Source organism: Musca autumnalis, unplaced genomic scaffold, assembly GCF_047663935.1.
Source record: "Musca autumnalis isolate F117 unplaced genomic scaffold, ASM4766393v1 scaffold_4, whole genome shotgun sequence".
Classification (NCBI taxonomy): domain Eukaryota; kingdom Metazoa; phylum Arthropoda; class Insecta; order Diptera; family Muscidae; genus Musca; species Musca autumnalis.
In genome coordinates this window covers 173,510,484-173,538,263 of record NW_027411977.1, presented here as the reverse complement: position 1 = coordinate 173,538,263, position 27,780 = coordinate 173,510,484, and the positions used below count along the sequence as shown (strand labels likewise).

Sequence of the window (27,780 nt, the reverse complement as noted above, 5' to 3'; positions counted from 1 at the left end):
CTCAACTCAATTCCACAAAATCATTTGTCAGTGATAGTAAAAAAGTATTAACCATCACTACAAATATACCTAATCACCACCATAAAACAACAACAATATCCTATTTTTCCTTTTCTCTTTCTCTCTCTTTATCCCTTTTATAGCGTCGAATTGCAGATGGCAAATCTCCAAGAGGCAAATAATACTGCTGTCATAACTAATGGTACAACAGCAACGGCTAACGGAGGACAGACAAATAGTAACAGCCAAACTAATAATAGTAACGGCAACAGCACAACAGCCACCACCAACACAACAACCACAACCAACAACAGCAACACTAATAATACAACAAACACTAACAGTTCAGCAGCATTAGTAGCTACTTTAAGTAACAATACAACAACAAACAATAGTAACACAAATACAACCACAACAACAGCAACCAATGACACAACAACAACAAGTGTTTTGAATTCAGCCAATCCATTGGCAGCCGCTGCCAGTTCATTGGCCACCGCCATACCATTGGCCCAGTTATTGGCCAAACCGGGAGCTCTAAATGCTCTTACAAGCTTAACCGCTTTAGGTAGTCTGTCCGATTTGTTGGGCGGTCTGGCCACTCTAGGTGGACCTCCAGTCCAGACCACTGGTGTCAATCGTACCAAAAGTTTTGCTTCATCACGTTTTCGTAGTCACAATGCCGATGGCAGTGCCGAACCTGAAAAGGCTCGTAATAAATTCAATCCCTATTGAAATGATTGAAACGCTTAGGCAATTTAAAAACAAGACGAAGAGTATTAACAATAAAATTGACAAATATGGGGTTTCTTTTTTACAAAAAAGTTAAATTTAACCAAAATTTTTCCAGTAAGCTTTAGATTTTTACAAAAATATAAATTCTTTGGCAGAACAATCGTGTGTCAAAATTGCTAAAACGTCGAATATTGGAGTTAAAAACATTGATATTATATGTTAAACAAAAAAAAAAAAAGGAAAACAGAAAGAAGTCTTGCCTGCGACTTTGGAAAAAGATAATAATAATATGCGAAGGAATAAACAATAATACAATTTTATACAAAAACATTGACATTTCTCCCCTTTTAAACTGAAACACTAAACCATGTACTACTTACTATTCTTTTGCTTTTAATTTCTCTGTCCTGTGTATCATATATGCATACAAAGTGCATACATATATATTTCTTGTGCATATTGTGGAAGCAGTACACAAGTAAGAAACAATTTTTACATTATTAAATCTGAATATAATTCAGATTAGCGTTTTAGATGTACGTCATAAAAGTATACAAAGGCGATCTACCAACAAATGCCAATTGGGACTATCGAGCACATCTTTGGCAGTATATAAAAATTCAATTCCAATTTTTTTAGGTATTCTCTTGTTTGGTTTAAGTTAATCGAAATTCCATTCCAAAAACGAAATGCTTGAGCACCACTAGTATTTTTGGCGTGGTCCCAATTAGTCCCGACAACAACAATGAGAATGTTTCTTGCTTGAAACCTGTTGTACATCACATTTCACATCCCATTTATGTTCTTCATTTCTTTTTTTTCTCCCTTCTATTCTACTAATACATACTACTATTATTAACAATAAGTCTAAAGTACACCAAATGTTTTTATAAATGAATAGTTTCTGATGGGAAAATCTATATAAAGCTTTAAAGCAAGAGGATGGATGATAACATAATTACTCTATTGGGTAGTAAGTTGTTGTTCCATTATAATTTATATACTTTTCAATAAACTATTCATTTAGTTAAGCTTTAATCTCTATTAAAAACTTGTAATAATAATTAAGAACACAAAACAAAATTCCGATATTATCGGTAAATAAAAAATGCATATGTTATTAAAACATATACTTACATAAAATACATATAAGGATATTTATTACATATACTATATGACAGACATATTTCAAAAATACAGCAACCATTTCTTTATCTTTTGTTAATTCATTACAACTGAAATTATTAGTATACGCTCAGTTGTTGTGTTTGTCTTCTCAATGCCAAGATTTGAAATAGCTCTCCAAACGTATGCCTTTACATCATATACGCACATAAATTCCTTAAAGTCGTAACTATACTAAAGTGGTAACCAAGATAAAATGTTTTGATTGGCCCAGTGATTGTCGAATTAGTTTTAAAGGAAATTTGGAGATACAATAGATTTTATTTTGAGAAATTTACATTTGACTTTCTTCAAATTGAACTAAACCCTAATTTTGCAATATGATGGTGGGAATTGCGAAGTCATCATTAAAGTATCGAAAAACCAATCAGATTTATCCTGAACGTTAATACCCTGTGAGTTTTCTCACTCTCCTTCAAGTGGAAATGGCAGAGACAAAACTCACAGGGAGTTTACATTCAGAATGTGGCTGAATATCTTTTACGGCATACGTTCCTTTTTAATTTTGTTTAATCAATATATGTATTTTGTCTATTATAAAACAGTTTAGAAGAGCTTACGAATCGCATGCATTGATTGGCGGCTAGACAATAGCTAATTAAAAAGTTTTTTTTTTCAAAGGCATTATATGATACAAAATTGAATTGAAAAATATTTTTCGAGAAGGATCCATATTGTACAATTATATTTCGAGTAGGAATACTTTCAACAGTATTCATTTTTAAAAAGATCAATAACATTAAAAGCCTAAACTGTTATTTGCAATAAACTTTAAAATTATGTGTTAACCAAAATGTATTTACAAGTATTTGTAAACATTTTCTTAAATGAATATTACAATAACCTACATGATAGAAATTCTGACTTGTGTAAAGCTGTAAACATTTTTACAGAAATAAAAAACAAATGAACCTAAATGTTATTAGGCAATATTATATCAAAATGGCGATGAATTTTTAAGCTATTAACTTGTGGCAAATAATATACATTCGAGTAACATGAAACACATACACACAAGTATTATATGCAATATTCTGTAATTGCTCGTAATTTAACTATTGTGATATTGTGTAAACGCCACTATGAACTCGTTTCAAAACATGATACTTTTATTGCTTTGATAACATAAAGGTTTAAACAACAAATAAAACTGATTTGGACCATTATTGATAATATCTAGATTTTTCGTATAACTATAAGTAGTTGGAAAGGTTTACAGTTTTCAAAGTAGATATTGTAAAACAAGAAATAAACTAAAATGAAAAGCAATCAATATGTGTTTTAGAAAGAACAACAAAAATATAAAGAAAAGTATATACATAAATGTGAAATTGCCAAAAAGGAAAACTAAATTAAATTTAAAAATTAAATATAGAGTTAAAAATATAGACAAGAGACCATGGCTTCATTTTATACATTATTATATAAACATGCACACATACATACATAATATTATATCTGCATAACATAAACTCTAGCAGCATAACCATTCAGCATAAATAAATAAAACTAAAAACAAGCGTTAATCATATTCATATAAAACCTTAAGATTGTAGCAAGTCATATATATAGAGTAAGATCGAGTCATATATACATACTCTTTCACAACATTTATTCATTTTACAAAAGATGTAGTGCACTAGTGAACACCCCGTACAACTTGCTTAGAAATGTTATTCTCTTGAATATGCCCATGTTTGGAGTTATCATATTCGTTTACATTCGCACCCCCGCACATATACACACCCATATTAAGGACATACATACATATAAAACTGTACGACGATGTTTTTGTAGTTTAGATCTAATTAAATAACAACCAATATTTTAATGAATGCTAAGCAACATTTCTTCAAAGAAAATATAAAAAGTAAAATTCCAGTTAAAAAAAAAACAAGAACAAAAAACAATTGAATAAGGACCAATTCGCTCATAATAATAAAAACAACAAACTAAATAAGTTTTACTAATTATAATAAACTTAGAATTTACCATAATTAGACTACGTATTTACATATAAGTACATCACTTTTCAACAGTTAAAACAAAAACGTCTTTTATGAACTTGACACTTGTATTTTATTTTAAATGCATTGACTTTTTTGTCTTTAATAATTTTTGCCTTGTGAAAACACCAAAAAATATGACAGGAGTGTGGATCAAATTTCTACACAATTGTCCTTCAAAGTATATTTTTATTGCTGTATAATACCATAAAAAATGCTTGTCATTCCTCCAATTACCAAGTTCTTGTTGTAACGAAAGTTTCAAAGCTTTGATGTATACTCTCAGGAGTTTTATAAAAATTGTGTTATAAATAAAAAAAATACCATATTACAAACGACTACTTGCCGGAAAATAACAACAAAGATGTTTTAAAAGGTGTTTTATTGTCAATGCATTGTATGATATTTTTGGCACAAGACTATTTGATTATTTGGAATACCCCTTCCATATGTGCCATTGTCATAAACAAACCATGTATCTTAGCATATTTTAATTTACAATGTGTCATGCCTTCTTTAACTGTTGTTCAGTGTTTAATTTTAGAATTTTTAGAAGAAGAATTTAATTAAAAACTATTTTTTTTTTTTTCAATAAGGGCAACTAACTTTTTCTTGACAAAACAAAAGCGACATGACTCAAAGTCTTTTAAAGCTTTCTCGTAACTAAGTTTATATTTATTTATCAACTTTATTTTCTTGTTATATATTTTTAAAATTTTTAAATCTCATTTTGTTTAAATATTTCTATTGGCAAAAACAAAAACAAAATTTTTATACTTTTTTGTAAACAAGATGTTTTTATTTTACATTCTTTCCAATAAACTAGTATTTTACCAAAAATTGGTAAAACAAAAAAAAAAAAACAAAAAACTGAAATATTAATGACAAAAATACATCATCACCATAAATGCAATGTGAGAAATGTAACAAAAAATGATCATAACATTTTTTACTAAAGGAGCTATATTGTGGAATAGTGTATTTCTACAATAACTTTGTATAAAAAATACTCGTAACTTAAAGTATTACCAAGGAATGAATAAACAATTTATTACTACCACTAAACACATTTGAAATATTCAATTTCATCATTTTGCATTCTTGGTGGTGATAACACATTAAAACACTTTTTAGATAATAGTTTATACATTTACAATATATTAAAAAAATATTAAAAAAACCCGAATAAAAAGCTCTAAAGCCTTAGTAATTTGTATTTAAGAATATATAAATTAATAAGAAAAGAATCATTGTAATCACATAAAATACACAACATTATTACACATACAATAAATAACATATACAAAAACTACTTAGTAAATATGTATTTTAGAATGTCATTTGAAAAATAAATAAACAAACAAAACAAAAGAAAAAATCTAGATTTATTTATTTTTGCAGTACAAGTCAATTTTGTGTATATGTATGTATATATCACAAAAAACTACAACTAATTTGTTTGTATTTAAGCAGCAAATATTTAACTTGAATTAAAAACAATGATATGAACCTCCTTTTATTCCTACTCCCCACAACATCCTCCTTTCGAATATGAAATATGTTACACTTAAAAAAAGAGGTTTTGACAGATTTCTTTATAAAATAAATAAAAACATTATAGAATTGATGAATTGATTAGGAGGGGTGGTACGTTTATTTAAACATCAGCGGATTTCGTAGGGATCGCGTACACACCTTGATCGAAGGAAATTCGAAAACCAGCTACAGAATCTACTTCATCAGCAAGTTATTTAATTATTAACCATACAAACTACTAGATATTTAAAATAAAAATTATATTAGATTTTTTTCAGGCATGTCACAGAAGCCAATTCCGATCGAAAGTGGAATTGATTCCGTATTTCGCTTCTTCAGAAACCGAAAAACTAAAAATTTTTTCGGAGTGGAACCACTTTTGGTTTCTCAAGTGGAATTGTATTTTTGGAAACCTGTCACTTCAAAACACTCCAAAAACACTTAAAAATAATAGAAATATAATTTTATTACCAAAATCAGATTTAATTTCATATTTTTTATAATTTTATTTAAAAAATTCGCACATTTCCATTATTTTTCAATCAATTAGTAACAAAGTATTGCCACACAATTTTTTCGTTGTAAATTTGTAAAAAGTAAACAATCTGGCAACAATCGGGTGCCACCGTGGTGCAATGGTACGCACACCCGCCTTGCACGCTGAAGGTCGTGGGTTCGATTTCCCGGCAAGTCAACATCAAAATTTTCAACGGTGGCAAAATGCCCCTCAGTAATGTTGGCGACATTTCCTGAGTATTTCAGCCATGTAAAACTTCTCTATAAAGCCATGTAAACTTCTCTATAACAGTAGGTCCCATATCATTGAGCTAATATGAATCGGGGTGCACTCATTAATATGAGGGAAGTCTCCCTTGTCCCGTATGGGATGTTTGTAGAAAACAATCTGGCATTACGAATGATAAATTAAAGTAATGATAAAAGAGAACAAGTTAAAAAGCTTTAAGTTCGGCCGGGCCGAACGTTTTATACCCTCCACCATAAAATACTCTGAGCTAATATGGAATTATAAGTTTCCTTTCTGTTGCGAAAATACCTATGCACACAATTTTAACTGGAGAAGTCAATTGACCACTAGAAGCCCTAAGTGCCAAATTATAGCCAATTCGGCCGGAACATGTAGCTAAAAACTTCAAAATACCGGAAATCGGACGGTACCGCTATATGGGGGCTACAAGAAAACGTGGACATATGCCCATAATTTATGGTGGTGAAGTTTCTTGGTCATTGGAAACCCTAAATGTTAAATTATACAGGCATGTTTTGGCATTCACCTCTGCACCTCACATGTATCGAACATACCTAAAGCTGTTCTGCAACACACTTTACACCCAATTTTGGTGAGTTCGACACACTAGCGGTATTCACTCATTGTGGTAGATTTACAACTCTTGTTAATGTACTATATGTACCAGGGTTTTTTTGGAACGAAGTGTGAATGTCGTTTTTGTGAATATCGCAAACAAATCAAAGCATCTCAACGTCGTCGTAAGTCTATCTTTTAGTTTCAGTTTTATTACACTTTTTTCATAAATTTTTTTTTTCTTGGCCTCCATTCTTTTTATTTTTCCCATTTTTCTACCAAAAAAACAAAACTCCGACATAAAAGAAAACTCACAACAAAGTGACGGCACAACAGTCAGCTGTTCTAACCCTTGTAAAAGTACAATGGAATGTTTACAATACTTTTAGGTCGAGTAAATTAAACGTTCATGTATTTTGTTGTTGTGGTATTGTAAACCCTTGTAGATCTACAATATTAACAAGATGTACAAGATCTACAATGCCACTTTACCAACATGGGTGAATACCGCTACTGTTATTTTCTTGGTGAGAGCCGGGTGTATTCTTGATTTTTATACAAACAACGAAAATTAACCGCCAAAAAAAGCTTTAAGAGCGAAGATTAATATATTCTTAAAATGTATGCAAAAATTCAATCCACGTAAAAAATCAATTTTTCTTGAAATGTCAAAATCCAACTTTAAATTTGTCGGCACAATATTTGTTTACGTTTGAATACACACAAAACAAACACAAAGAAATTTGATAGTTTTACACACGTGAAAGTCAGAAACACCTTGGTGGCGAGCGGTGAAGTGTGTGTGTAATGTGTATCGAATACACGGTGAATCCCAGAACGTGCCCTATAGGTAATTCGGTCTGAAAATGTAGCTAAAAGCGTCAAAATAGGTGAAATCGGGCGGTACCGCTATATGGGTGCTGTACCAAACCATGGACCTATGACCATAACTTATGGTGGAGAAATTTTTTGATGACTAAAAACCCTAAATGCCAAAGTATAGCTAATTCGACCAGATCATGTACCTAAAAACGTCAAAATACCGGAAATCGGGCGGTACCGCTATATGGGGGCTATAAGAAAACGTGGACCTATGTCCATAATTTTTGGTGGAGAAGTTTCTTGCTCACTGGGAACCCTAAATGTGAAATTATAGCTAATTCAGTCTGAAAATGTGGCTAAAAACGTCAAAATATCTGGAATCGGGCGGTACCGTTATATGGGGGCTATACCAAAAGTTGACCGATATAGCCCATCTTCGAACTTGATCTAAGTTCAAAAACCAAAAACACATGTGTACGAAATTTCAGATATAATAAACATATGTCATCGGCAAACATTATAAGTTTCCCAAACAGGCAAAGATTTTGCAAGTCATTGACGTAAATTGAAAATAATGAAGGACCTAATCCACTGCCCTGCGGAATTCCAAAATTAATTGTACCCATGTAACTTTTCTCATCATTAATTTGCACATATTGTTTCCTGTTCGATAAATAGCTTTTAAACAACATAACTTCCTTACCTTGAATGCCATAATATCTCATTTTTTCTGTCAATATGTCATGATCAACAAGATCAAAAGCTTTTGTTAGATCAAAAAATATTGCCGCTACTCCACTAAATCCACTATCCAGACCCTTACAAACTGTATGTGTAAGATTTATAACTGCATCCACTGTTCCGCAACCTTTCCTAAACCCAAACTGAAACTTATAAATTAAATTATTGCGTTCTAAATACGTTTGAAGTTCCATAATTTTGTCAATTGACGACAAAACGGCAACAGGCCTATATTTATCCACCGATTTTGCATTTGTTTCCTTCAAGATTGGTATGACTTTGTGTATTTTCAGAGCCTCCGGATAAATGGATGAAGAATTCATCATATTAAAAACAATAACTAGTACTGTTGGTAATTCTTTAGCACAGTTGTTAACAAATTTTGGTGATATATTATCAAATCCTGGACTTTTAGCACTCTCCATTTGGGATATAACTGGCAAAATATCTTGAAATCTTATGTTGTCTATTGCAAATCGAGTACGTACTCTAGATAATGTTTGTAAAGAATTAACTGTGTCAGTTGCAAATGTTTGAATTTGTGATCGTAATTCGGATGAAATGGTTAAAAAATAGTTATTGAATAGATTGGCTTTATCAATATCACTAGTAACACTATTTCCTTGTGCATCATTCAACTCAATATCAACTTTACTGGACTTTCCAAGGGATTTATTGATAAAATCCCAGCATTTTTTCTGATTATTCCCTATCTTCTTTAAACTATCCTCGTAGTAGCTCTCTCTGCATACATTGGACGAATTTTTTATTATTCGACTAATACGTTTTAATGTATCCTGAAGTACATCATTTCTAATTTTTGACCTACGCCGTTTTTTTAGTAAGCGTTTCTTTAGCATAATTAGTTTCTCAAGATTTCTATTTATCCAGAGAGAGATCTTCGTTTGTAATCGAGTTTTAATTTTTTCTTCTGTCGTAGATCCTTCTATTGCAGTCTGAACACACGATATCAACCTTTCAGTCAAAATAGATACATCTGAACACCCAAAGTTATTGGACAATATATTTTGTAGGATTTCTTTCGCCTTTTGGTAATCACAGTACTTTCTTAAAGTCTCTTCAATATCAGAACCAACGCTTCTTGTTTTAAATTTGCAAGAAAGTAAATTATGATCAGAAAGATCAGACAGAGATGTTACTAAATATATGATCAATACATGTTCCACTTCCAGGTCTAGTTATTAAACTATGGCTATTATGACAACCATAATTTAGCATCAATGTTTCTATGTCCATAAAGTTACCATTTTTCAACAAATCAATATTTGAATCACCAAGTAGTATTATGGAATTTTGAGCATGAGCATTTAAAACGTTCTCCATACCATTAATAAAGTTAGTCAAATTGCATTTCTGGGAACGATAAAACGAAACCACTTTCATTGGTTACCTATCAATTTTGAAATTATTTAATGTGACAGCTATAAGATCCAAAAAATTATGACTTTGCAAACCAGAGGCCTGCGTTGAATCAACGCAACTATGTAGTGTATCGCATCATTTCGAAAACAAATCATTCATTTTACCAAAAATCAGCATACGCCAATGACTACCACAAGAATGCATTTCTTATCTCAAACAATCGGTTTGATTCATTCATAAATGTGTGTGATCTACGAACTACTAATCTGTGATCGTTAATGTACAAACAAACACCACATGAAGAGAGAGTAGTAATCCTACAAGGCATAACCCGCTTGCGCGATGGGCTAGTTCGGCATCGGAAACTCGTCGATTATCAGCGTTACAGTAACTAGTTCCACTTCTGACCCCTCACAGTGCAATCACTGTAAACTTTAACATGGGGATGTCATAGGAGGTAACCAATTGACACTCTATGCATTACCTGTAGGTGGTATTGTACTAGTTCCAGGTTTACAGTCATATACCAGTTTATTTATAAAAAAAGTGGTGGGAAATAGTCACAACTGACGCTTCGTTGTTTACTTGGGTATATATAGGTGTCAATTGGTTCCCTTCGCATTACTTATGGGTCAATTCTGAACTAGTACCACTTACCTCTAGTTTAGGACAATTTAAATTGCGACTATTGGAATTGCTGGCGGGTAGAGAGAAGAAGAGGGCGATTTGCATATTTCCTTCGTATTCCTTTTTATACCAGAACAATATGAATAATATGTACGAAGATATTCAGTCCATCAACACTAGCTTTTGTTATTGGATGCTTCATTTATATTAAAGTTATGAAGAAAATGTAAATGTGAATTATTTATACAATTCGTTGTTTAAGTTAAGTTAATTAAGTCTCAACTGACGCCTCCTCGTTTACTTGGGGATAAAAAGGTGACAATTGGTTCCCTTCGCATTACTTAGGGGCCAATATTTGTACTAGTACTAATTAGAACTAGTTCTGGACTACTTAAATTGCGACAATTGGAATTTTCGTCGCAAGCGGGAAAGTATGAGAGAACTGAAAACAAAAACAACACAGTTGTCTAAACATAGCTGTCTACAAATATGGGGAATTTATGAGAGAGGTGTGTTGTTGTGTTATACAAAGGCTGAGTTAGCTAAACAGAGAATGCGTTTGTTTGTGTTTGACTTTCAACAGAATATTGATTACATTCTAACGCAAAAAGAGAATGGTGGTGCGTACTAGTATCGCTTTCTTTTGTGTCTACCGCAATTCATAAAATTGGCACCGGTTGCAGGTCACTGATGCAAACATCAACAGTGTATTGTAAGCGATTATTGAGATATATGGTTGTACCTCCATAATTATCTGCTCTGCAACAATGTACACTTTTAAACCCTGGGATAGAATATATCTGCGCAATACTTTCATGAAACCATGTTTCTTGGATTGTTATAATATCTGGCAATTTCACAAAACTTGATAACAAACCTTTAAACTTATTACATTTTATCAATTGAGGAAGAACTTCTGATGTTAATGTTTATTATATTAAAATATTCATCATTTAATTCATAAGTGTATTTTAAAAATTTAGAAAATTGTTTGAAATACTGATTATTAACCATTAGAAAATATTAGATTAACCATAAAACAAATTTATTTTACATATATGGATCAATATTTATGAAGGGGATTCGTAAGCAGCTCCATCGCAATCATCACTGGATTCCACAACTTCCATTTCCCTATTGCGTACCATAGATCTTCTATTATAATGTTTGTTTGTTGTTGCTTCCATCAATATCTTATCCACATCTTCACACTTTATGAAAATGCTTCTCGATATATCGCTTTTCATACAAAAAACTCTCCCATCTCTGGCATAAACATATTGATAGCCAAGAGATTTCAATGATTTTGCATAATGCAACAGATGCAACGTATCTTTGCTTAAGAAATCGTTTACAAAAACATTTTTGGTCTCTTCTTTCTCCTTTAACTTTGTCTTCGATTTCATTAGTTCTTCCTTTTGTTTCTTCGATGCAAATTTCACAACAATAGTTTTGTTTTTGTTCTTCTTCTCTTTGTTTCATGGTACAATAAGAAAGGTAGATGCATCGGCGAATTGCTACAACAAAGCAACTTTTTTTGTAATGTAAACTGTCAAAATTTTCGCCAAATGGTCTCTTGTTGTCTCTTTTTATCGCTTGTGTTTGTCTATGAAGTGTAGACATGCTATCTCTTACTTACCGAATCATATGGTTTCTTGTTTTGATTTTTCATGGCGAATTCATAGTTTTTTGACGTTTTAGATTCGATCAGCTGGGCTGAGGCATCTACCTTTCTAATTGTACCATGCTTTGTTTCTATTTCCAACAAAGTAAGCTGTTTCAACCGCATTATCTAACAAATTCTTTTCTTATTCTTTTTTTATTTTCTGCTACATCCTTAAAAACTTCTTCGAATTTCGCTGACATAAAATTGATAGACTCGGTCAGCTGATCGAGTTTTTCTAATTTTTTTAGTTCTGTTTTTATTGTGTTTAGTTCTTTCTTTATTTCATTTTCTTCACAACAATCTGACAGTTGTACAGTTCGCTCTCATTTTTCACCAGTCTCTCAAATTCTCTCTTCGTTAAACTCGTACAACGAACGTGATAGTTGTTTTTGCACTCATCACACTGTATAAAATCTTCACATCCTTCTTTTATCTCATTCTTGCAATGCTTGCAAAGAATTTTTTTGTTACAAACACTGCGGCGAGACGAAGCTTTTGGCATATTTGTTTTATTCTCTTCTGCTAACAAATGCTCTGTTTTACAAAATTAAACCTTTCTATTGTTTATTGGGTGGTTGTTATAGGCAAATTTTTATATTTTATAAGAGCGATTTTAACACTGCCGAAAAATGACGTTTACACTTCAGGGTTGCCAACTTGGAGTTCCGTTTTATCAGGGTTGACTCCAAGACCAGTTTTTCAGTTGTACAAGAGCACCTTACATAAGGTCAGAGAGAAGATTGGTCATAGCTTTCAGCTGGTCGAACACACACAAAAATTTTCTAAAAAATCCAATCCCACGGCAGCAGGTTCTTTCGCATCGAGAGGTGTTTGGCCAGCACCTGCCAACCAGCATCAAACTTATGCTTCTAATATGCTACAACAACAGCAAATACCTCTAAACCGAGAAAATCCGACAAAGAAAAGTTTGAATTTTTCCATATTCTTCTCGGCGTGTCCAACCAACTCATGTAAGGTGGTTTCCTCTGATTTGGCCTTGATGTAAGCGTTCTTAGATCAACAGATAATTTACAGATACAGACATAGCTAGTGTCACTCCACAAAAAATATTATTTTAATTGGTGGTAACTCTAACGATAAATTCCTATATAGTGGGGATATTAAATCAATAGATTTTAGGGTCTTATCTATTAATTATTATATACAAATAAGTTTTTGGTAAGTTATGGCTAAACAGAATCCGCCGAATTCTCATATGTATAAGGCATTTTTAATTTCCTGTTAAAAGCGATCAAATAACAGAAATTGCAAAAAAATTAACATGTTTTCTCAATATATTTTATTACAGAATATCAATGGAGACAGCTGGACTGCCAATACCCGGTTATCACTACATTGCCCCAAATGCTATTGTCAAGACTCCCATACACTAAGCCAATATGTCTACAAAACATGACTGCTGCCTATAACACCACCAACAACCGTAAAAGTGGACAATATCTACAGCAGCAACAACAACACACCTTTGCAACAGCCCCAAAAGTCTTGATGAGCATGTGAACGAAAACCAATTTGAACCCAGAGTGTGGAATCCCAAAAGCAATATTAATTTAAATTTTTAAATAATTTATAAAACAAAAATGAAAACATAAGGCACGATGTTAGACAAGTTTATATACATATATAACATAAATATGAATTTAGACAAAAGAAGAACAAAACCACAAACAAAAAATAAAAATCAATCCAATTTTTAATTTATTATACAACAAAAAAATGTTACTTTCATTATATTTATATATCATTTCTTTATTTTACATATAAACATTTTTGATACGGCATTGAGCAGACCATTTTGTCTATGAATACAAATGTGAGAGATAAAAAAAGATATTCATGACAAAATGCCCATCTCGGCCAAGAATCGTGTAAGAGAAAACAGCAATTAATTTATAAGTGTAGTCAAACAAAAACTATATATACATATATATATTACAAAAGCAAACCACAAAAAACAGCATAACACTTGAGAACAAAAAACCAATAACAATAACAGAAACCCCCAATTAAATGTTTTTAGAATAAAGCAAGAAAAACTGAAATCACATAAAAACACAACCTAGAATCACAATCTAATAATAAACAACAAAACTAATAATAATAACAAAAATAGCTTAGAAAGACAGTTTAAATCCAATAAACAAAAACAGAGTCATATAAGAGAAATGTGCATTATTTTTATGTTATAAACTTCTAATTGTCAAGGCAAAAAATATACATCTGTATATCTCATATTTTATTTAAATTGACTATTCAATGCATACTTATGAAATTCAATGGGAAAACAGTGTGAATTTCTTTTTTTATTTTGATATTTCCTTTATTATAAGAGGATACTGATATATACAAAGAAAACATGATGTAAGAAAACAAAAACAGCTAAAACGCCTTAATATTTAAAAATTCAATTCAAAAAAGAGTTACATACGAATTGGTATGACGTTTATAGTCAATGAAATAATAGCTAAAAATGCTACTTTAACTTAGAGAAGGAACTAAAGGAAATTAAAGAAATAATATTGTGCTACACTACCCTCACATGTGTAAAACAAAATTGGGAGTACTAACATATATCTAAGAAGGCATTCGAAGAAGAACCTTTAAGGATTGTCATATTTTGCTCAAATCACTCCTAATACATTTACTGCTACAGACAGTAACAAAAATAGACAAATTGAAATAAGAAAATCATCTTCAACAACTATTTAAGGAAATTCAACGAATTTCTTGCAATAATAATAATCCACTTAACTTTTAATAGCATTTACAATTTTTAAAAGTTTCATTGGATATAAATGTTATCCTTCTTTTATGGAATACAATATTTCTATAATTGGAAAATTGTAAATAACATCTAACATTTGTCAAAAATGATTACATTAATATTTGAAAAATCAAAACAATAGATATAGAAGGGACTCTGCAAAATGTTTACCGTTTCATTTTTTTTTTTTTCACGAATTCTCTACATCCCACTTATAACAGAAGAGTTATGTTCCTTGACATTTTTCATTTCATCCACTTTTAATCTTCTCAAAACTCAATGGATTATACATTCGTATGTAACTCCTTTTAAAACAAATAGCATTAATTAATGAACAATATATTATAGAAGAATTATATATCTTTATTTATTAACCATTAAAAAAGTAATAATACATTTGTTCAAATTTTTATTTTCATCTAAACGTTTGTTCGTTTATCCCCTTATCTGGAGTGTTTTCGTTATTAATCTGTGTTAGAAGATTTTTTTTATTTATTTTAAAGAAATACGTATTGTTGGCATTTTCGTTTTTAGAAAATTATCTGTTTGTTATACAAAATTATATATTTCTATTGTTATGAATTTATTATATTTAATTAATTAAACAAAAAAACATATGACAACTGAATTGTTAAACCAAAGTCTGATTTAAAACAAAATTTATATATTGAAAAAAATGTATCCAAAAATTGTTAGTTATTTGAAAACACTCTGTCATTTTTATTCTTTAATTTAAAATACAACATTTGTTTCAAAATAATTTTTTGTAGCAAATATCTTTAAAAATTAAAATGTTTATTAAATTTTAGTTTTTAATATTATATTTATATAAACATTATCATCAACATTATTATTACAATTCATTTTCATCGATTATCCACAACATTATAAAGAATATACAACCATGCAAACACACATAGACATGCATTCATTCATACATACACATGTATTTACCTTATAAAAACAAAAATTATTATTAATTATATAAAAACATATTAAAAAAGAAAAAGCCCAAAGAGCTTATGCGAAGATAAAAGACTTTCTTAATATTATTAATGCAAATTAACAAACAACAACAATATTAATTATACATATGCATACATACATAACATATATACATACACACATATTTTAATTTTAACAATTTAATTTTATTGTTTTAAACAAATCACTTATGTACAACAACAACAAAATCAGCAAATATTACTTTTGACACTGATGATGTTTTTGGTGGCTCAAATGTTGCCTAGACTCTGATGATGGTAAAACAACTGTGGGGGTGCAGTTGGTTGGGATAGAGTGGCAATGGAACCTGATGCAGTTAAATCGCATCCCTACTTCGTTTTATTTTTTAAATGATTTAGTTAAAGACCTGAAATAGTGTCAAAAAATTGACAAAAGAAAAATAATTTAATTGGTATTTAACACATATTTTATTAAATTAAATTATTTATTAAAGCAAAATTAGTTCAGGAATTTTATTAAACTATAAATATGTATGCATTGGACTGGGTATATTAAATGTCAATGATTAAATGTTGCTAAACCTTTTCAGTAAATTGATCAATCTCATAAGTAGGTTCCAAATACCATTGCTGGGGATGAGAATACATCAATCAAATCAATCCTGCAACTGTTTTTGCAAATTAAATATTGTATGTACTTTCTAATGTTTTAAAATAAACCAGTAAAAATACATACATTTCTTCCTAATGTACTTGTTGCATTGCCATTTCACGCCATCAGTCCAAATTAGGAGCAATGCAAGAATTAACTAATCCTTTAACATCTTTTTGAGTAAGGCTTTGATTGGCAATTTTGGACGAACTGTTTTGGGGCTTCATTCATATTGGCTGCCTCCTTCGCTTTTGTCATTGTGAACCACACATTTAACAAAAAATTACCATCTTTGTCATCATCACACTAAACAGATCAAAAACCTAGTAATATTAATGTTATGCAAGTTATAATTTTATCTTAATTTTTATTTAAGAGTTTTTTTTTTGTCAATTTTTAGATATATTTGTTTAGTTTTTATATTTATTATAATTAAAATTTGAATAAATTAATCAAAAATTTTAATTTATGTTTACTTATTTGAATAATTAATAATAAAGTTTTAAATAAAATAAAAGGCGTTTAATTATTCTCAAAAAAAAAAAAAAAAAAAAAACAAATATTTTTTTATTTCTCTAAAATGATTATATTAGAATATTTAAAAACGCTTTGAAAGTGAACCCAGTTTTATTCTCTTCATTTTTAATAATCACACATATCTCGAATAAAAACCAAAACATATTATTGGAGAAGACAGTAAATATGAACAAACATATCTCTTGAATAAAAAAACAAGTAAGCACATTATAATACCCAAAACAAGCCATCAAAAAGTTAAAAAATAAACATGTCGCAAACATAGTTACAAACCAACAAATGTGAATAACCAGGAAAGTCACCATAATTTATAGCTGCACTTATTTGATATCTTTTGTCACACTTTTGTTTTTCCTAATCCTAGTTTCTTCCATCGCTAATACTTTATTTCCCAATTTCTCTTTCCAAGGATTATAAATAATACACAACAAAATAATTGGCGTAATAAAATTAGGCACACAATTTATATTAGATGTATTATAAGAAAATTAAAATTAACAAAACCGCAAGGAATTGATATGCAAACATAAATAAATAAAAATAGTTAAAATTACATAAACAAAGTTTTGCTATATGTTATAAAAAAGGAAACAAAAAGAACAAAAAACCCTTCAAACAAGTATAGTTGTAAGAGCTTTATTACATTTTTTCTTCTTTAAAATAGACAAACAACAAAGAATCCAAAAAAACCGAAACATTGTTTGATGTGCAATTTTGCTTAAAACAAATTAGGTAAATGAATAAAATAATCTCAGCCAACAATAAAAATAGCAACAAATTGTTGTTAATTATATAGCAACAATGTTAATTTGAATAGACAAAAAACACGCTGCCATTGGTGGGTGTACAGTGTGTGCAGCCTTACATTAATATGTACGTGTAATGCTAAAGAGAAATATAATTAGATGAAATCATACAAAAAGACATTTTCTTATTAAAGAAACATTTATTTACTGGGTAAATTTGCATTGATTGCAAACAATGAAATCACCAATAAAGACAAGTTTACAGAAGATTGAAGATTTGACTTTTGGGATCAATCAAGTATACCATTTCACCATATAGGCCTGACTCGTATTAATTATAGTAAACTGGAAGTATGGTCTAGGAAACGAAATTTGAAAAATACCGACCATGGTACAATAAAGAAGGTGTAACATCATGTCGTAATGCATTATTATACAAGAAGAAAAATACAAAATGTAAACAATAACAAAAAAACTAATTCATCGAGTCAAAGACATAAATACAACTAAGACTTGACAAAATGCATGCAACAAAAAAATGTTTACGAAACTTTGTATAGAAACATTACCCTTAACAGGTTGCAGTTAATTCAAAATCGCAACCAAGGAGGAACATTTCATGTAATGGTATCAGAAACGAAAATTATGAATTCAAGAATAATTCTATGTCAATTGGATCGGTAAATTCGGTTAAATACGTAAAAATGTATAAAAGAAAAAAATGTTATATCACCATATCGTAACATTACATTATGTTAAATTCAAAAGCCATTCACTGGAGAATGATGATGTTGTATTTATGTCTTTGATCGAGTCAAATTTACCGATCCAATTGACATAGAATTATTCTTGAATAGATCTTTGAATTCATAAATTTCGTTTCTGATACCATTACATGAAATGTTCCTCCTTGGTTGCGATTTTGAATTAACTGCAACCTGTTAAGGGTAATGTTTCTATACAAAGTTTCGTAAACATTTTTTTGTTGCATGCATTTTATCTAGTCTTAGTTGTATTTATGTCTTTGATCGAGTCATAAATTCACTGATGAATGATATGTGCTATATTTGTTATATTTATGTCTTTGTATTGTTCTTATTATTAGGTTTTGGACCAAAATAAATGTTTCTTTAACAAGTTTTAAATCATAATTTTTACAAAAAAAGTTTTATTAAGAAGAAATGCTAAAATATCAATAAAAGTAGTGGATAAAAAGAATCAGAGCCTGATTATAAAATCGGTTATTGGCTCAACAACAAAGAACACATTAGCTGAAATGCCTAGAGTTTATGAAATAATACATATTTTCTTTTAATTCATAATTGACTGTATAATATAATAGAGTAAACGAACAACACCCAGTAAAAATTCGTACAAATTTTAAGTAAACGAAGACACACATTCTTATAGAATGTAAATCATGAATATCAACTCCCAAAGAGATTTCTCACTTTCTCCTTTAAGGTGAAATGGCAGGAAGTCAAAACTCACGGAGATTTTACTTTCATACATAGCGATCATGAATACTCACGTAGGAAGCTTCTCACGAGTGAGTTGCAGCTCACTTCTCGACCTATCACAAATGACAAGGGAGGAGCGGTACTTGTGAAGAAGGGTTCACAAGTACGAAAATTGAAAATAGTGCCGCATTTTGTGAACCCTTGAAAATATAATTTGTGCTGCCGTACCGTTATTTTATTTACAAATAATTTTGCAATAACTAAATTCGTATTTTTTTTTTATAAAACACTACTTTATTTTAAATTTTTTTTTTTTTTTTATTTTATTTATTTATCTATCAATGAAACACTTAAATAATAAAAAATATTATTACTATTTACATTTTTGAGTTTTTACTAAAATAAAAGTATTGCAACAAATGAGGACTTATAATTTTATTTTTATATACATTTTACTTATAATTCTATTTAGGGGAAAAGATAGATGAAAAACCCCTATGAATGTTTTAAGAAATTTAAATTTAAAATCTTCAAAGAGCTTCACCTATATGAAGCTGTAGAAGGATAATTAATATGCAAATTTCTTAGTATAGCGTAATTTGAAGATCTGTTTCGGTCTTCGAATCTTTGTGTAAGTTTTTGAATTACAACATCGAACATATCTTCTTTGTATTGTCTATGTAGACCAGTAGTAGAATGCAGCATATTTAGGTTGTAAATAATCTTCAGATTTTTATTCTGTATAATTTGAAGCTTCTTGACATGTGTTTTTGCGCACTTTGATGACCAAACTTGGCATCCATACGTCATTATTGGTCGGATACAGGATTTATATAGAAGAAGTTTATTCTTAGCATTCAAAGTAGATCTCCGATTTAGAAGGGGATACAACGCTCTACCACATCTAACAGCCTTATCTCGGACATAGTGTATGTGATCCTTAAAATTTAGTTTTTGATCTAGAATGATTCCCAGATATTTTATTGAGTCTTGAATGGGAATAGTTGTGCCTCCGATTGTTAGTGGAAGGGTTGGTATACGTTTTGGCGATTTGTTGTATGGAAATATTATCGCTTGTGTTTTAATTCCATTTATCTTGATTTTCCACTTTGAGAAGTATCTCTCTATATGCTCGATGGATGCCTTCATGTTTTTAATTATTGCATTTGAGACCTTTCCTGTAGATATAATTGCGGTATCATCAGCATAAAAAGCAGCTGTATTACGCTTACGCACCTTAAAATCTGACGTATATATTGAGTACAATATTGGTGATAAAATTGAGCCTTGTGGCACACCGGCGATAATATTTCTTTTGGTAGATGAGGAGCTTTCAACATCTACAACGAAAGTCCTATGCGACAGAAAACTGTTAATTATTTTTTGCATATAAACAGGATATCCAAATTTTTTCAACTTATATACAAGACCATTGTGCCAAATTGTGTCAAATGCTTTTTCAATGTCTAAAAACACAATTCCTGTACTCTTTCGTTGGGCTTTGTTACTATTAATGAGGTTTACAATTCTCTTTATCTGATGTATTGTTGAGTGCTCCTTTCGAAAGCCAAATTGCTCCTCTTTTATTATTGATTTTTCTTCGGTTGTTTCAAGTAATCTTCTGAGTATAAGTTTTTCAAATACTTTATCCAAACAATTGAGCATGCTGATGGGACGATAACTATTTGCTAACTTCGGATCTTTACCCTGTTTGGGAATGGGTATCACCTTGGCATGTTTAAAGTATTTTGGAAAATATCCATTTACTAAACACCAGTTAAAAATTCTCGTTATTAGCGTAAAAAATGACATTGGCATTTGTTTCAATACAATTGATTTGATTCCATCAATTCCCGGAGATTTCGAATTTTTTAATTTTTGGGTGAAGTATACAATTTCATTTACAGAAATATGTTGAATTTCGTCTGATTGAACAGTTTGATTATCTAGCCATTTGATATAATTCGCAACAGCGCCATCTACTGGTGATGGTAAGGTGTTTGTAGTTCCATGATTTTGCTGAAAAACATCGGCTATTGCATTTGCCTTGTCACAATTTCTGTATACATCAACGCCATCTACATGTAAGTTTTGAATTGATGATCTTTTTCCCTTAATTGCTTTTGTTAATAACCAAAATTTTTTCTTTCCGTGTGGCAACCCTCGGATAAAGTTTGACCAGCTTATATTCCTGTCTCTTGACACGTGGAAATCAATAAGTACTCTCAGTTGTTTTATGACAGCTGATAATGTGTTTCTCTCATTCGGATCAGTAGATCTTTGAAATTTACGACGAAGTGTATTTCGATGTCGGATCAGGTTTTCTGTGAGTGGTGAGAGTTTTCTCTGCCAGTTAATTCTCTCACCAACAGGTATTTGCTTTGAAGCATCTTGGACGATCATTGTGATTTTTTCTATAACATTTTCAATGTTGTTTTGCGTAATTATTGCATTTTGCAGACCACAGTGTTCAAGTTTTTCTTCCACCCACGATCGTATGTTGCTCCAATTTGCTCTATGGTATATTGGAAATTTTTCAGATTTCGTTATAAGGTGTCCAGATATTGCGCAGGTGAAAGGAATGTGATCTGAGTGTAATATGTTTTCATGAGTCACGATTGGAGACATAAACAAGCTCGAGTTGGATAGAACAAGATCTACGACCGATGGACGTACTGTGGATGATTGTTGACCGAATCGTGTAAATGCGTGTGGATAATAAATAAAATAATTAGCTCTAAGATGGTGATTATAAAGTTTTGTTCCAGCCGTATTGTTTTTATGACAATGCCAGTTTGTGTGTTGGGCATTGAAATCCCCAAAAATAAAGAAATCAGTGCCTCTTGTTGTAATTATTTCCAGATCAGGAAGAAAATGGTTTGTATACCTTGGACAGTATGCAGAGGTAATCCTGAGGGGTTTGTCGTTAACGTTGATTATGACAGATATATTTTCAATAGTTTGCGTTGGAAATTTTGTTATTCGGTGATGAGGAATATTTTTCCGGACACCTATTAACACTCCTCCCCCATGAGTTTGTCGGTCTTCTCTGTGGATCCTATAATTTTTCATTTTAAATGTGTGATTAGATTTTAAAAAGGTTTCATTGAGTAGAAAAATGTCTATATCTTTTTCCATCAAAAATTTTTCACATTCTGTTATTGCAGAAAGGGTTGTTATGCCTTGTGAATTCCAGTGCATAATCTGAATATCTTTTTTGGGTGCCTGGTTATATGACATGTTTTAACATCATACCAAGCACCCTCATTTTATCATATTTATTCTTGCATTTTTGCAATGCATCAAGAGCTTCAAAGTAGATTTCTAATATTTTTTCATTCGATATATCATCATTGTCTTCAATGTGCGAGCTTGTCTTAGCCATTGATGAGTACATCACCTTTTTACTATTGCTTTTTGGTTGAGACAAATCTCCAGAAGCATTTTTTGTTGTTGGAGGCATAAAGTTTAATTCATCTTCAGAAAAATATGGTTCTGTTAGCGTAGGTCTTCTGCTACGTTGTTTTGTGGTTAATCTTTGTCGGATTTCTAGATACTCTTTACGATAAGGACAACGAATATCATCTGCTCTGTGGTTGACATTCTTTCTGTTGTTTTTAATGCAGTTGTGGCATTTATAAATGACTGGTCCATTTGTAGGATTTTTTTCTAACATACAAACTGAATAGTCGTGAGGTTCGCCGCAACCCAAACAAGCAGCTTTTCTGTGGCAGTTAGAAGCTCCATGTCCGTACATAGTACATTTAGAGCACTGTGTTGGTCCTTTTTTACTGCGAAGTGGGTTTCGCCAATGAACCGAGATGTCACAGAAAAATCTTATTTTTCTAACCTCTCGTTTAGATATTTTCGTTTTATCAAATTCAATCATATACAACGCATCATTTACGTCGGATCTAGTTGTGGTTAATTCTTTTACGGAAACTGGTTCGATGTTATGTTTGATTTTGAATTCTTCTTTCACTCGGTCTATTCCAACTTGGGGTAATCCAAATAAGACGAGTTTAAATATCTTCTTGTCTTTTACAGGGTGAGTATAGTAAGAGAAAGACTCTGACTCAAGAGTTTTGATAATTTCCTTGTACTCCAGCATTGAGTTGGACAAAACTTTTGTGCCGATGGACATTCGCTTGTACTTACATTTGTTTTCCAGCAATTTGATGACAGAATTAAAACTATGGATTTTGTCAATGACAATAGGAGGTATTTTCACTACAGGTTCCTTGAATTCTTCATTTTCAAGGCTTGAATTATCCGATTCATCTAGATCCGAAAGGCATTGAAACCTATTGCTTGGGGCAGTATCTGCATTTTTCTGCTGCTTAAATCTGGGGTTGTTACCCCAAAAACGTTTACGTTTTTGACTCATTAATGATAAACTAATATAAAATTAGTTAATATTTTTATTGTTTATATTTGTTGAATATACACACAACAGCTGTTTTTTAACACGTCTGACTGCAATGAATGACAGAATAAGACTGATGCTATTTTAAATTAAATTAACATTTCTAAAACGAAAAATCCTTTTTATCAACAATCCACTTTAAAAACACTTGGTAATTGATAAAAAATATAAAATGTTTGATAAGTGGCAACATCTGTAACAGTTTTTGGCAGATATGTATGTAAAAATTGTTTATTTACGCCCGAAGAATTTCTGCAATTTGCAAAAACTGTGAACAAATATCGTTTAAAGGTCATTAAATGGCAAAAAGGAATGAAAATATTTAATATTGCATTTTGTTTTTCCATGCGATGCCAATATTTCACTGGATCTTTTGCATTGGTTCAAATGAAGTTGTGAAAGATCTTTAGCATTTGAAGGAACTTCAAGAATAATAAATAAATACAATACGTGAAACATCCGATCTTTTCTCCAGCATTAGGACCAATTTTACGAATGCTAAGTACAATTCAATTCCTTTCTTCAACATTTGAACCAATTTCATAATGTTATCTTTCTTTTTGTTATCTTTTTATTTATAATATTTTTATATTTTACTTTATGAATTTAATCCTTCCTATTTTGACTTCTTCTTGTTCGTGGCATATGACATGACAAAGCGTTAGTGATGCCTGCCATGCCAAAGGTTTGATATAGATGTCATGGCAAGGTGTTGGGTTAAGATACCATTCCACTGGGTTATTGAAGATGCCATCCATCTTCATTATTTGGGGGTCACGGTCTTGTAAAAAAATGGTCGAAGGTGGTAAAAAAAGGTGACATGTCTCTTGCACTCATGCTTGAATAGCATCTTTGGCATCGAATATTTTGATGAGAACCTTAGCCAAAGAGCAATTCAAAGGAACTTACGATATGTCACTTATCATCTTGAGTTGTCGTAAAGTTTGTATGTACATACATATTTATGCACATTAAATGCCTGTTCCAGAACCTGCAAGAAGGTACTATTTTTCACTACAATAACATTTTTTCCTTTATGATATCGAAAAAATAGTAAAAATTAGTAGATTCTTGCAGTACTGGAACAGACCATAAGTAATATGCACATTGTTCTATCGAGGAACAACAATTGCAGAAAGGGGTTGCTCCTGATTGGGTCCTCTTCCATTCCAGTTGCCATCCTATGATTCTGAACCGCTTCCCATATCTGAAAAATATTGGCCAACTTCAACTACGCCAAACTGGATTGAGGTCTTCCTTGCTTCATTGATACACGGATGAACATGTATAGATGCCAAAAGAATTTATAATTGTTTGTTATTTGTTACTTTCAACGTAAAACACAAATAAGTACCGTTGATTATTATTGCAAATGCAAAATATTAGTTTTTGTCGATTTTTTTCCTAAAAAAATGTCCATAATTGAATTTTTTGTTAAACTCACCTTGATTTCTGTAGTGAGAGAAAATTGCCTCACATTCTCACTTTTTTGACATTTACGATAACTACTTCTCTCACGAACGTGAGATTTTTTCTCCCTTATGATGTTTATAATAAGGGAGGAGGCGAGAGTGAGAAAACTCACGGTGAGATGATCGTGCGTGTTCTGGAATTCACCGTGTATCCATTTCACATCACACATGCACTTCACCTGTGAAAGCAATAGATGTTCTGTATTTCACGTGAAAAGAGCTTTCATATTTCACGAAAGAACTTTGGAAAGCTTAATTACAGCTTTCAAACTTTATCATTAACAATGAAACAATATCAGTCTGTGTTGGCGCATCAACGAATACACATGCGTGTGTGGGTATGTACGCTTTGTTCGTTTGATTGTTTACGAAAAAGAACAACAAGACAGAATACAAAGAAACGAACTTCTACAAGAGCGCATACATGTTAAAATTGATACTTTAAGAAAAAATAATTTTTTTAATCATAGTTTGTTAAGAAAATTAAATATTTTTTTAATTGCTAATAGAAAACACATTAAATTTTAGTCCTGTGCAGTTTTTTGTAGAAAATATGAATTATTTTCTTTAAAAAATAAGGATTCACTCAGCTCTCGCCATCAAAATTACAGTGTGAGGAATACACCCCAACTAGGTGTAAAGTGTGTTGCAGAACAGCTTTAGGTGTGTCCGATACACGTGAGGTGCAGAGGTGAATGCCAGAACATGCCTGGATGTTTATGATTGGGCTAACAACGTGACAATGGCATTGCCATTCATATCTTTAATAAAGACTTTCGTTAAAACATCGCTGTGGGTAAAACAATATCTAACCAACATAAATTTAATAATAGCTGTGTCTTTTTATACCCTACACCACTATGTGGGGAGGGTATTATTACGTGATAATTAGTAATAATTGGTACTAATGTTGCAGATTTTGACAGTTGTATAAAGGAAAAGTTGCTGACAAAATATTTCAGCAACATTTAGTAAGTAAAAAGACACACCTAATATGTGTGTTCGTTTACTCAAAAGTTGTACAAATTGTTATTGGAAGTTGTTCGTTTACACTCCAGTACAATGCAGAAGACCTTAATGGTTTAGAAGATGTTACTGGACTTGTAAAATTTTTTGAGTAAACGAACACACCTTATATCTTCTCATTACATTAACCGATGCTGTTTTATTAGATAACTAATCGTTCGTGAAAATATTTATTTAGGGATATGTATGTCTTTTTACTTACTTAATAAAGTTGCTGAAACATTTTTGTCAGCAACATTTCCTTTATAAAACTGTCTGATGACTGACAAAAATGAACGTGTTTTCGATATCGGTTTCATAAATGTTTCGATATCGGTTTCATATTCCATTGTGTTCTATGGAAATTTGATCAAAAAAGGGTGTGATGCAATCCGATAATCGTTTGTTTTTCTCGTTTTGAAAACGGTCATATTTTTGTGGTCGATTTATAAACGATGTAATAAATTTTGAGACATTTTTAGGAGAAAAGGATTGAAATGTAAGCTCGTTTAGAGAATAGATAAATTTGGATTTATTTTCCCTACTTTTGGCATATTTTGTTGAGAAAATTTTTGATATTTTGATAAAAAAAAGCATAGAACAAAAAATGTACTTTTAACATCTGTGTTTTCTCCAAATTGGTGAAGGCACCCGCTTAATATGTTGTTATGCACTGTTTGTAGTTCTCATCATGTAATAGCACAAGAATTCCCTCACTAAGCTTCCATATAGGCCCATTTAAATAAGAACACACAGTTATCTTAGTTTTCAGTAAATTTATTTCGGTTTTTGCTTTCGCCACAACAAAAAAATTGTATGCCGCTTTCATCTGAGGATTTGGGGTCACTAGTCTGTTTTTTGTTTGGGGGAATTCAATGAAATTGAAACAACGTGGAATTGAAATTCGATGCGGTTTCCGTCACATCTAAATACGATTCACTCGTTTTGTGCAAATCGTTTTTATCCCAAATCGATTCGGAATTCATCACATACCTGATAATGTCCCCTTGTTTATGCTTCCAAAGCATGAATTTTGATATTTCTATGAAATATCAGCATATTAATTGATTCCGTTTCATTTTCGTTAAAGCTGATGCTGCTATTCCAAAATACACTTACAACCCTATTCTGAACGAATGGGAGTTGGGAATTTTTTCCCATTCCCACATTGAGTGAACACAAATTCACGAACCCCTAATCAACAATCAAAAGTGAATTCACGAACCCTGCTTTCCCCCTTATTACAACCAGTTTTCCCCCCTATTTTTAATATATTGCCTGCGCCATCTGAATAAAATTTTGTGAAGTTTTTTTCCCATTTCCCGTCATACTCAATGAAGTTCGAAATGGGAATTTGTGTCTTTTTGTGGGAAAAATCTCCCCAGCAAACAGTGTGGGAGTTTGAAAAAAAGTTTCAAGAAATTTCATATTTTACACAATGTACTATATATAAATGTTATATATGTATGTCATTAGTAGACTTCGGATTTTACATATTCTTATATGATGGAAATTATATACTACGACAATTTTGTAATTTTTAGCGTCTTAGATTCATAAAATATCGAAAGAAACATCTTCATCATTACAAGGACGGATTTCTTGGGTTAAACAGAGCATTTGTTTTTGATACGACAAATCGATATTATATGCCTGTTCCAGAACCTGCAAGAATATATAAGTTTTTCTCCGTTATTGTTGACAAAAAAT

General features: G+C 31.1%; 1 protein-coding gene across 16 annotated transcripts in view; it reads left to right on the top strand.

Moving 5' to 3' along the window:
* The window catches only part of mub (poly(rC)-binding protein mub), a 260,107-nt gene extending 246,383 nt beyond the window's left edge, over positions 1 to 13,724 (top strand). For 9 of the 16 annotated variants that reach the window (XM_073980219.1, XM_073980214.1, XM_073980220.1 and 6 more), the window contains one exon: positions 13,332 to 13,724. In XM_073980219.1, coding sequence (XP_073836320.1) covers positions 13,332 to 13,416 — 85 coding nt within the window. In that variant the 3' untranslated portion in view covers positions 13,417 to 13,724. Of the gene's footprint in view, positions 1 to 143; positions 5,305 to 13,331 lie in introns of those variants that run through there. The other 7 variants (XM_073980210.1, XM_073980207.1, XM_073980211.1 and 4 more) reach the window with 1 other exon arrangement.
* Positions 13,725 to 27,780: the final 14,056 nt, after the last annotated feature.